Consider the following 11,181-nt stretch of genomic DNA (forward strand, 5'->3'; position numbering starts at 1 on the left):
AAAACTGACTTTTCTTTCCTTTCTTACATTCTTACATTCTCTCTGTTTTGTGTGTGTGTGTGTGTGTGCACGCATGGGGGTGTGTGTGCATGTCCACACTCGTGCCGCAGTTCTCATGTGGAGATGAGAGGATGATTTTCAGGAGTTGGCTCTCTGCTTCCACTATGTAAGGTTTACGGATAGAACTCAGGTCATCCGGCTTGACAGCATTTTCCCTTACCCACAGACAAGCTCGCTGGCTCCCTACAGAAACAAAACTGTTCTACAGTGCACGACAACAGTGCCATTCTATTTGGAGTACTTGGAAGTTCCAAATGCCTTCCAACCCCGTAGCTCTCCCTCCTTGACCCTGACTTCTTCTTACCGGAATCTGTCTTTCTGGTGGAGGATTTTTTTCAGGAACCACTGTTTCAACGCAGGTGATCTTCTCCACATCTATTGAACCTTTCTTGCTGCCTCTTCGCTGAAGGAATGAGGAAGAAAATGGGAAAAGATTAAGAATGTTCAGGCAATCAGGCATTTACACATTGTTATTTAATCAGTCTCTGTGGCGGGGTGGCACATAAAGCCTAACAGAACCCTGAACCCATTTCTGTTTATTTTTGGGATGGGGTCTCACTATGCAGCCCTCGCTGGCCTGGAACTCACTATGTATACCCAACTGAGTGCTGGAATTAAAGGTGTGTGCCCATGGCAGAACCCAACATCTATCTAACCTTTAAATACCAAATTGGAGACACATTACATAGAAGGATAAACAATTATGTGCAATTTTGTCACAAGAAATAGGCAATGATAACTTCTTGGATTTTATTCTCAACAAGCATATGAATTGTGGGTTTTTTTTGGGGGGGTGGTTCGAGACAGGGTTTCTCTTTAGCTTTGGTGCCTGGCCTACAGAACTCAGTCTGTAGACCAGGGTGGCCTCAAACTCAGAGATCCACCTGTCTCTGCCTCCCCAGTGCTGGGATTAAAGGAATGCACCACCACCGCTTGGCTCATATGAGTTATTACCAACCACAAGATTCTATCACCTTCTTCTGTTTTGTTTTGTTTTGTTTTGTTTTGTTTTTTGAGACAGGGTTTCTCTGTAGCTTTGGAGCCTGTCCTGGAACTAGTTCTGTAGAACAGGCTGACCTTGAACTCACAGGGATCTGCCTGCCTCTTCCTCCTGAGTGCTGGGATTAAAGGCCTGATTTTTTTCCCCTGGCATGATTGTACCTAGTCCTAGGCTAGGAAATACTTGTCAGAGTTTGTTGTACTTAGGTCAATTTTATTTCTACGCCCTCCTACCCTGACCATGGAAGACCCATCTCGTGTCTCACATAAGGCCGAAGATGACTAAATCCTTGAAATGGTGAATTTCAGACTTCACGTTTGGGAAACTTACCCCACGTTCAAAGTCATACTCATAGTAGGAAAGTTTCTGCACAGTCAAGAGAAAGAGGCGCTTCTTGAAGTTTAAAGGGGATGTTTTCTTTTTCTGTTGGGAGCGCTTCAGAAAGATGCTCTCCAGGATCACTGCAGCCATGGTTTCCTCTCGCCGGGACTCGCTGCTGTGCTATGGATAAGGACAGAATGTGAGGTTTTAGCACAGTCATCTCTATCCCTCCTGGGTCCTCCTCAGCCCTACCTGTTTGAAATGAAACACGCATGCGCAACACTAGCAAGGCGCCTTCTGTCTGTCTGATCTCCTCCTTCCACAGTCCCCAACTCTGTCAAATTTCAGGTTCAGTGAAATGAACACTGAACCACGCCTGGCTTCTTGTGTAAGGGAACTGAATGCTCTAGCTAACCAACAACATATACCAGGCCTTTGGTAACGTCGAGACACCACTTTACACTGTTTATCCTTTTCTGCCAAGTCGCCAGAATCTGTAAAAGGCCGGCATTTCTGTGAAACTCTTGACCCGGATATTCTCAGAAGGGATAATTCGGGCACCAGAACTTCACTATGGCAGATACTGGACTTTCCGTTGCCAGTTTCCTGAACAATAGATATAATTTTTCAAGAGTTGACCCATTCAGGTTTGTCACCAAAAGGACACCGGAGGTTTCACCTGTACTTATGAACACACACTAACTGCCATTCGACTGATTCAGCTCATGCCCTGCTGTCTGGGTTACAAAGGAGAGAAGTTTTGTTTTCAAGTTGAGAACAGTTTTACTGCAGTGGATTGGTGCTTTGGCCTCCCCTCCTCTTTCCTTAGTTTCTTTTAGACGGCAGGCAGCAGCGAGGTAACTACGGAGCAATGGTTAAGATGGTTAAGAGCACTTGTTGCTCTTGCCGGCATCCAGCGTTCCATTTCCAGCGCCCATACAAACGGCTCACAAGCACCTGTAACTGCAGTTCCAGGATATTTGGTGCTTTCTTCTGACCTCCACGAGCACCAGACACTCAGGTGGTGCATATATGTAATTGCAGGCAAACCACTCATAACCATGCAATAAAATTTAAAAAGTAAATCATCTTTTTCTTTAAAAAAAAGTAATGTAACTATGTTGCTTTTAAGAATGTCATTTGTGCTCATGTAGGAAGAACAGTATGCTTAGAACACTCCAGAAAATTTCATGAACCACTAAAGAGTCTCTGTGGTGCTGAAGATGAAACACAGGGCCTTGCACGAGGGAGACAAGGACTCAGCCACCGAGGTGCATCACTAGCCTATTTGAAATTTATATTATATCTCTGAGACAGCATCTCCCTGTGTAGCTCATGCTGACCTTCAGCTCATTTGGTGGCCCAGGCAGGCCTAAGCTTGCTGCCTCAGCATCTAGAGTGCTATCTAGATGATAGGCCTGCAGCATCAGGCATGGCTCACCGATGGCTTCTTTAGACAGACAGATGGAGAGACAGACACACATACACACACCACATCAATCCATCTCAAGTTTATGCACAATTTTATAAATTCTAAGTTTTTATTGGAATCATTAATGAAAAGATGGTAGCCATAAAAATGGAACAAAAACAATTCATCAGCTCTCCCCGGAGCTTTGGGAGGAGCAGGGCACTTTCCCTGCAAGGGTGTGGAGCTTTATTTCTTTAATTTCACCAGATTCCTTCTGATGGCACCACGGAAACCAAACAAGTCAAGTGTCAAGTCACTTTCCTTTTTTTTTTTTTTTTTTTTTTTTTGGTTTTTCAAGACAGGGTTTCTCTGTGCCTTTGGACCCTGTCCAGGAACTAGCTCTTGTAGACCAGGCTGGCCTCGAACTCACAGAGATCCGTCTGCCTCTGCCTCCTGAGTACTGGGATTAAAGTCGTATGCCACCACCGCCCGGTGCACTTTCCTTTTTTTTTTTCACTGATAAACTGACTTCTTTTTCAGTAGGGAGAGAAAGGGGCTGTCTTTTTTCAAAGCCCAGTGCTCTCCACAGTTATTTGGTGCTGTCTTGCTGTGCAGACAGTCCTATTATTATGACAGTAAGACAAGAACGGATCCCAGGAATGTCCAAATGCTCACGATGATCTTCGCCATCTTTCTACTGCAGAGCTGCTGCTCTCTTCTGGCAGTGGATCGACCGGACTAATGTTCTGTTGGTGATCTTTAGAGAGAAAGGATGCAGAAATGCAAACCTTTCCCTGCACCTCGCTGCATTAGTCTCCTTCTTGGCCTCTGCCTAAAATGGACTCCCACCAGAGTGACAAGCTGGCAAGATTATGAGCAATCCGTCCTACCTTCGGTTTCAGCCCAAACACCTAAGAAGTTCCTCTTAGAGCACTGCCCCCCATTTCCTAATGAGTAGTGGTAAAAGCGCAAGCATACTCCAGTCTTCTTAGCTGTTAAGTCTTGGAGACCTTTGTAATAATAGCACTCATGCATCATGGTGAATGACATCAAGCACCTTTTTTAGAACGCAGACCCAAATTACAGAAGACAAAATAAAACCCTAAGGCAAGTGAGTAGCAAAAGCAGTACAGAGGATCAAAAGCATTCCAACAAACCACGCTGTTTGTGTGTGCCAGAGAGGAGAGGTCGCGGGACCTTTGACCTTCAATTATGTTGTGAATCTTAGTGGACACACTCCCTGGTTAGACCCAGCATTGTTTTCAGTCCTGATAATGTCTTCGTATGTCCTGTAAGACATATGCTGGGTGTCGCCTCTGCCTTCCTTCCTTCCTTCCTCCCTTCCTCCCTTCCTTCCTTCCTTCCTTCCTTCATTCATTCTTTTCTTCAACTCATCTAATTCATACAAGAGGAAGCCTTCTGTTTCTCTCAAATGCCTGTGCTGAGGTAAAGTTTACTGCTGCAGTATGAGGAAGTAAGCAACCATCACCCCTCTGAGCCAGGAGTGAGATGGCCTCTAGCGCTAGACCATTGAGCTGCAGAGTTATTGCAATTTCCATAGTTTGTTGTTCCCTTGACTGTTTCTCTCCCATTCCTTAGAGTAAAATCCAGACTCCCACAACCTCAAAATGTGGCAGTTCTTCCTTAGGCTCCTCTGGTCCTTTAGTCAATAATAGAAAAGGAGAAACATCTATCTCTGCATCTCCCAGAAGGCTGGTATAGTGTAGCGGACTGCTCTGTGTTAGCAGGTAGAACCTTGTAGCTACTCATTGTGGGAAACTCCTATTTTGTCTCTAACAATTCCATTGGCTAATAGAAGTGATCCAAACACAAAACATGCATGATGAGGGCTGCCCCTGCTCGTGTTAATCAAGGGGTGGGAGACACGGTTGAAACAGAAGAAATGTCACATATACTGAAAGAGGATCATAGAGATGATGCAAAAGAAGAGGGAGAAAAATGACAGCAAATCTGAGTTGTTTGTATGACATATGGTTTCAGTATTATAACATTACTGAAGTCTGAATACAAGGAATACACAAAGCCACCGTTTGCATCCTTCCAGCTCTATAAGCAGCAGTGGAATTCAGAAAGAGGAAGCCTGTTTGTAAGAGTTCAGTCATCATACAAACTGCACTATGCCAGGGAGTTAATATAAATAACACGTGAAGAGTCAATAAATAAAAGCATCTGTGGCAATCATCCTCACTTATGATAAGACAAAACACTGCCAGGGACAACACTGGAGCGACATTCCATAACTACACAGCTTGCCTGTGGTTGAGGAGAGTTCATGAGACAGATGCGAATCAATAGTATCCCAAACAACTCCTTAGCCACAATATTCAAGAGGTATCATTTTCTCATTATTTCTCCTTCTGGTCATTTTGATTCTCTCTATAGGGATATGGAAGAGAACTCCTTCTCCAGTGTCATTCACCTGTCAGGCACTTTGGTTTTTTTTTATTATTATTATTATTTCTGGTTGTGGTGCTGGGAATGAAGCTCAGGGTCTTATTCCTACTTGTCTAGAGCTCTCCCACTGAGCCATATAGCCCAGCTTCTGATCAACATCTTATGTGTGTTATTCCAGCTGTTCTTCACAACAGACACACGGGCACTAATATCTGTAGGCTGTGTGACTTGTCCAGCGCCATCCCTCTATAGCTCTGCTGTGTAGCTCTTGCAGTTTGTGAGCATGCCATTACTTCCCAGATTGATTTAAATTGAATTCTTTTTTTTTTGACACAAGGTCCCATGTAGCCAAGGTTGTTATCAAATTTTCTATGTCGTCAAGATAGACCTTGGGCTTCTGATCCTCTCCTGCCTCTATCCCCTGAGTGTTGGGATGTGTGCACCCCCACACCCAGGTTATGTGGTGATATCAAACTCAGTGGCTTTGCCTTCCTTTCCCTTTCCATCTCTCCTCTCCTCCCCTCCCCTTTCCTCCCCTCCCCTTCCTGTCCTTTCCCTTCCCCTTTATTTCCTTTTCTTTGAGGCAGGGTCTCATTATGTAGCCCTGGCTGTCCTAGAACTCACTACGTAGACCAGACTGGCCTTAAACTCCCAGAGACCCTCTTGCCTCTGCCTTCCAAAGTCTAGGATTAAAGGCCTACTCATCATGCTCAGGTAGAAGAAAGGTCTTTAAAATGTCATCTCCATAGTAACAAAGCAACCCAATTAGGAGTGGTAAATTCCCAAGGAACGCTGTTTAGACTCTACTGAAACATTGTTTAGACTCTACTTATTTTGTCAGCATTACAGGCGACCAAATTCATGGTAAAGCCTAACACTAACACTAGCAATTTTTAATTGAATTTTTGTTTCCCTTTGGTTAAACGTTTACTTTTCCTTATTATATCAAAATAACACAAATTCATTGTAGGAAATTTCTGCAATTTCAGGGATATTAAAAATTTAAAAATCAGTTATTAACCTCATATATAGATGTGTTAGTATTTTTGGCATCTTCATTTTTTCTGTGCACATTTCTTATTGTAGTTGCATTCATATTGCACATATCATGTATAGTTTGCTTATGTTTAAAATTATCTATGTATCCATTCATCTATCCATGCAACAATACTTTTGGTGAAAACAAAGTTTCTAAGATTCTTGTTTACCATTATTCCTAGCCATGCCTGTGAAGTAGGCGTGTTATCTCAGCCCTCCGGAGGCTGAGCTAGGAGGCTCACATAGTGAGTTTAAGGCCAGTCTGAGCTGCACAGAGAAACCCTACCTTAAAATCTAAATAGCAAGAGCAATACCAACAACAATAATTAATAATAATAATGAGAAAGAATCGGAGCGATGGCTCAGCAGTTAAGAAGAGGGCTTTCTACTCTTCCAGAGGACCTGAGTTCAGTTGCCAGCATCCACATCAAGCCTTTCACAGCTGCCAGGAACTCCAGCTCAAGGGAATCTGACACTCTCTAAAAGCATCAGCACACACTTATGCACACACACACACACACACACACACACACACACACCACAGACACCACACACACATGCATGCACACCAGACACAGACCCATACACCATATACACCCTGACACACACACACACAGATACAGACACACACATACACACCACAGACACACATCCATCCAGACACACACATACCACACACAATGCATAAAGAAACGTGAAAACTGTGTGTGCACTTTGCATTTTGATACTCATTGCCAAAATCCTTTCCAAAGAGCAGGTTTTGAGAGCCTGAGTCCCCTTTGCCCTCCAGTGTTACCTCATTTCCACTTCACTGCCAGGCATTTTCTAGTCTGCCTTTATTGTCCACTAACTTTTTCACTGGGCCAGTGGTCTCAAATTCTAGTTTGTCTTAATCTCCCACTTGCCTACCCTTCAAGTCCTCAGAACTCTCCGAACTTTCTTTCGAGGAGTGAGACGTCATTTTCATTTTGATAAGGGTCAGCAGTGAGAAGAACTGAGGCTCAGATAACCAGTGTCACCCAAAGTCTTTACGTTTTGTGGCTCATTGGAAGAGGCCTTTCAAAGAGTGGGGCGTGGGGAGGAATGCCTGTGGTTAAATGGTCCAGGTTTATGAAGCTCTCCCGATCATACTCAATTGCTCTATATGAACCTCTGCAACAAACTGAAAGTTACACGTGGCCCAATTGTTTCAGGCTCCTCAGAGGCGTGTTCCCCTCCCCCTCCCCTGACGGCTTCATGCATAACCAAGCAGGTTTGGAGTAAAATAAGTCAGTCTCCTCCATAACAACAACTACTTCTTCCTCCTCCTCCCCCTTCACCCTCCTCCTTCTTCTCCACATTTGTGAAACAAGGTCTAGCTCTGCTTTTCAGGTTGATCAGGAACTCCAGGTAATCCTCCTGCTTCAGCCTCCTGAGCGCTGGGATTACAAGTATGTGCCACCACACCCAACTCTTCTTTAACCGTTCCTTGAGCTTGGTTACACTCAAATGTCTAGGCCTCCTTTATCTTCAGGAATTAGCAATCAGACCCCAGCATTGCTGAGGGGAACGTAGGCACGAAGACATGGATGACTCTTGGGAGAAGGCCCAAACTTTGGTTTTCAGCAGCCATATCTTCCCCGTCTAGACCACTGACAAGAGACTCTATGGGAAATTTGCTCAAATGGAAACAACAAATCATAGTGACTATTTAAATTGCATCAAGACCCTATGAGAAGATGGAAAGTTACACTAGTTCTTCGCCATAAGGCATTTGCAAAGTGTCTGAACAAAACATCAACAGCCATAAGCAACAAGAACCTGGATTTTTGCACAAGCAAATAGATTAAACAGCCTGAATTTTTTTTTAAAAAGTCAGGTCAGGTGTGGTAATGTTCACAAGCAATACCAGCACACAGGAAAGTAAGGCAGAAGGAGCACAAGTCTGAGACTAGTCTGGGCTACATAGCCTCGGCTAAATGGGTAAAACTTTAGTTCCAAATAAAATAAATCAAAAAAGTCAGAATAGAGTGGATAAGGCAAGTCTTAAGGGATACTGCACGAGTGTAATACTTCAGGTTTCTATGAGAATTTGCATTTTGTGGCTTATTTCAAATAATTGAAAAAGGCAATAGTCCACTTGCTTCAGAAGTGTGGCATGCAAAATGAGGGAAGGAGCAGAACTAAAATGTTCATCTAACAGCAAAGAGGACAGCCTCTGAGCTGCCTGCAGTGTCCCCTGGCCAGCCTCTGAGCTGCCTGCAGTGTCCCCTGGCCAGCCTCTGAGCTGCCTGCAGTGTCCCCTGGCCAGCCTCTGAGCTGCCTGCAGTGTCCCCTGGCCAGCCTCTGAGCTGCCTGCAGTGTCCCCTGGCCAGCCTCTGGACTGCTGCTACTCCTGCCTCTGGAATTGCAGGGCTTGGGATCAACACCCCAGCCCCACCCCCACTGCTGCTCTAGAACCGCATAGCAGGGGGGGGGAGGGGGGGGATAAACCTTCCAGCCTTGAGAGCTGGGTAGTAAGGAAAGTACCGGTTCATTTGGAGGTCTAACCACTCACTCCAGAATACCTCTGTCGCCTTGATCAGAGCAGCAGTCTGAATCTAAATCTCACACCATTTGCTCCAAGGCCAACCCTATGAGGCGTGGTGCTGGCAGGGCTCGGGAGGAACAAAACTAGTAAGGACCGCTGAGATACAACACTTACTTTGGCCAGGGGCCTGTCTTAATGACTACGTTTATTTACACACATAGTCCTGGCAAGAATGCCCAAGCAAAGCAACAGACAGGTGAAAAGGGGGAAGAGAAAGGAAAAATAGCTTGAGGAGAAAGTGGCAAGATAAATTTTATCCAATTTAAAGGCTATTAAGTGCTGCTTCTGGATCAGGGGATAGCGGCCAGGAAATGAGAGGAGAAATAATGAAGGCAGGAGAAAAGGCAGCCATGCACATGGTAGGCAATGGTAAGAGGAAAAACTTTCCCGGAGACCTCAGGGGTTGGCCACACTGTCTCAGCTGGGGCGGAGGCTGCTTTGCGCTGGCCCTGTCTCCTACCCACTGTTACCACGAGGTTCCCACAGCCTCCACACAATCCTTCCTAGAAGCCAGCTCTCATCCTCGTAATATTTGGTCTGTTGAAGGCCAAGCCAAGTCGCCTCCGCCCCATGCAGCACAGGCCTTTCCCCGGTTAGTACTGCCATTTGAGACCCATGAGCTATTTTAGAGGTTTTGCAGCTTAAGCGGCCTCTTAGAATTCCTTCCTCTAAGGGTCTCATTGATATGAGAACACATTTCGGGTCTTCAAGCAATATCTGGTGAAAACGGCTTGCTTTCACCCTACGGCTGTCTGTAATGTTGCTTTCCCACCAAGAGCTGCAGAGCTCCATTTCCAAGGTTGGCTACCTTTTCAGATGGTCACCTCATGTCACTGTCTCCTCTTCCTCCAGCCACCCCACCACACTGGCCCTCTCCAGAAGACCTTTACATTCCCTTCCATCATTGGAAGGGCATGCCAGGGTCTTCTGCTGGTGACACTCCCACTCTCCATGAGTCTCCTCTACCAGCAGATACATGGAAGCAGCCATGTTTCCTGTCTGTCCTTTCAGGGTCCCAACAGAAGTCCTTACGGCTGCTACCCCGTCTCTGCGTCACCTCAGACCCACCTCAGTTCTGACTTAATGCAGGCAGCTTCCCAGATGTAATGAGATGCCAGGACTTGGAAGGTGGGACTCGCTCTCTGAAGACACTGGCCCTGGAGACATATTCTTACAGTCCAGAGAGGAAGGACAGTCTGAACAAACCCCACCCTTTTGTAGCCACTCAGTTCCCTTTTTTTGTTTCCTGACTTAAACCAATGCCTTTTTTTCTTCTTAGCAATATGGTCTCTGGTTCCGTGCTGCTGTCCCCATTCTGCTCCCCCCAACTCTCCCCACCCTCATTTGCCTGGGACCTCTTTCGCTAATAGAGTCCAGCTTGGAGAGAACCTTACCTTTACCGGGGCTGCTGAGTCCCCTAAGATTACGGGGCAGGACCGAACACACAGGTCATCAGGCTACCCTCCCTGGGGTAAAGGGAAGACATACCTAAAGAGCTGGGGGGGGGGGTGATCAGCACAGGAAGAGAGATGTCCAAGCTGGCAAGACACAAAACCAAGCCAGTGTCTTCAAGGTCTCTTGTCCCCTCAGGAGGGGAGACTCAGGGTCAGGCAGTTCAACTTGAAGGATGAAGAAGGCTCCCTCAGAGACCCTGAAATACATAGCCTGACAGAGGTAGAGACAAGACTTCCCCTGCTGAGTCATTTTCTAAGAAAGTTTTTTTTTCTACAGATAAATATGCCTGAATGTAAGCCCGCACAAAGACTTGTGCCCTTCCCCATTCTTTGGTGAATGTTCTTTCGTGAATATTCTTCCTTCAAGATTCAACCTCATGACGAAACACACTTCTAATCCAGTTGCTAGGGTGATGCAGGTAGGCTGGTCACAAGTTCAAAGCCTGGACAGCATAGGAGAGTCTGTCTCATTTTTTCTCTCTCAAAGATAAACAGTTTACAGCATTTTCTTTGATTCTGCAAAGCAGTAAACAAGACATGTTATTTGAAACCTGCATGTTACGTCAGCGGGCCCCTAGTTTGTGTTCCAGCTTCTGTTTTCTCCCCAAGGATTCTCTAAAGAAATGCAGGCCACAAACTTGAAGGTGTCAGAGCCCCCAGTGACTGATTTTCTTGTCCGTGTCATGGGGCACCTTTGTATCTCCTTTCCCTGAGATGCTATACTCTAATATGGAAACATATCACTGATTCTAAAAACAGATCAGAATGTCGAAAGCACCGGGAGTTTTTAAAAAAGCATTTATAAAATGGCAGGTTGGGAAATCATTGCATTGGTATAGATGGATGGGCACCAAGTGTCATATGGCTCTCTCTACTGACAAGTTATGTCCTTTCCCTGGTCACATGTAGTAAC

At 45.4% G+C, this 11,181-nt stretch overlaps 1 protein-coding gene across 2 annotated transcripts in view; it reads right to left on the reverse strand.

The window, feature by feature from the left end:
* Window positions 1–10,005, reverse strand: part of Btk (Bruton tyrosine kinase) — a 45,834-nt gene extending 35,829 nt beyond the window's left edge. The window contains exons 1-3 of one of the 2 annotated variants that reach the window (XM_075957828.1): window positions 9,883–10,005; window positions 1,391–1,561; window positions 365–463 (exon numbers count right to left, since the gene is read on the reverse strand). In XM_075957828.1, the coding sequence (XP_075813943.1) occupies window positions 365–463; window positions 1,391–1,531 (240 nt within the window). In that variant the 5' untranslated portion in view covers window positions 1,532–1,561; window positions 9,883–10,005. The remainder of the gene's footprint in view (window positions 1–364; window positions 464–1,390; window positions 1,562–9,882) is intronic. The other variant, XM_075957829.1, reaches the window with a different exon arrangement.
* Between the last annotated feature and the right edge of the window lie 1,176 nt (window positions 10,006–11,181).

The sequence above is a fragment of the Microtus pennsylvanicus genome, chromosome X, assembly GCF_037038515.1.
Source record: "Microtus pennsylvanicus isolate mMicPen1 chromosome X, mMicPen1.hap1, whole genome shotgun sequence".
Lineage (NCBI taxonomy): Eukaryota > Metazoa > Chordata > Mammalia > Rodentia > Cricetidae > Microtus > Microtus pennsylvanicus.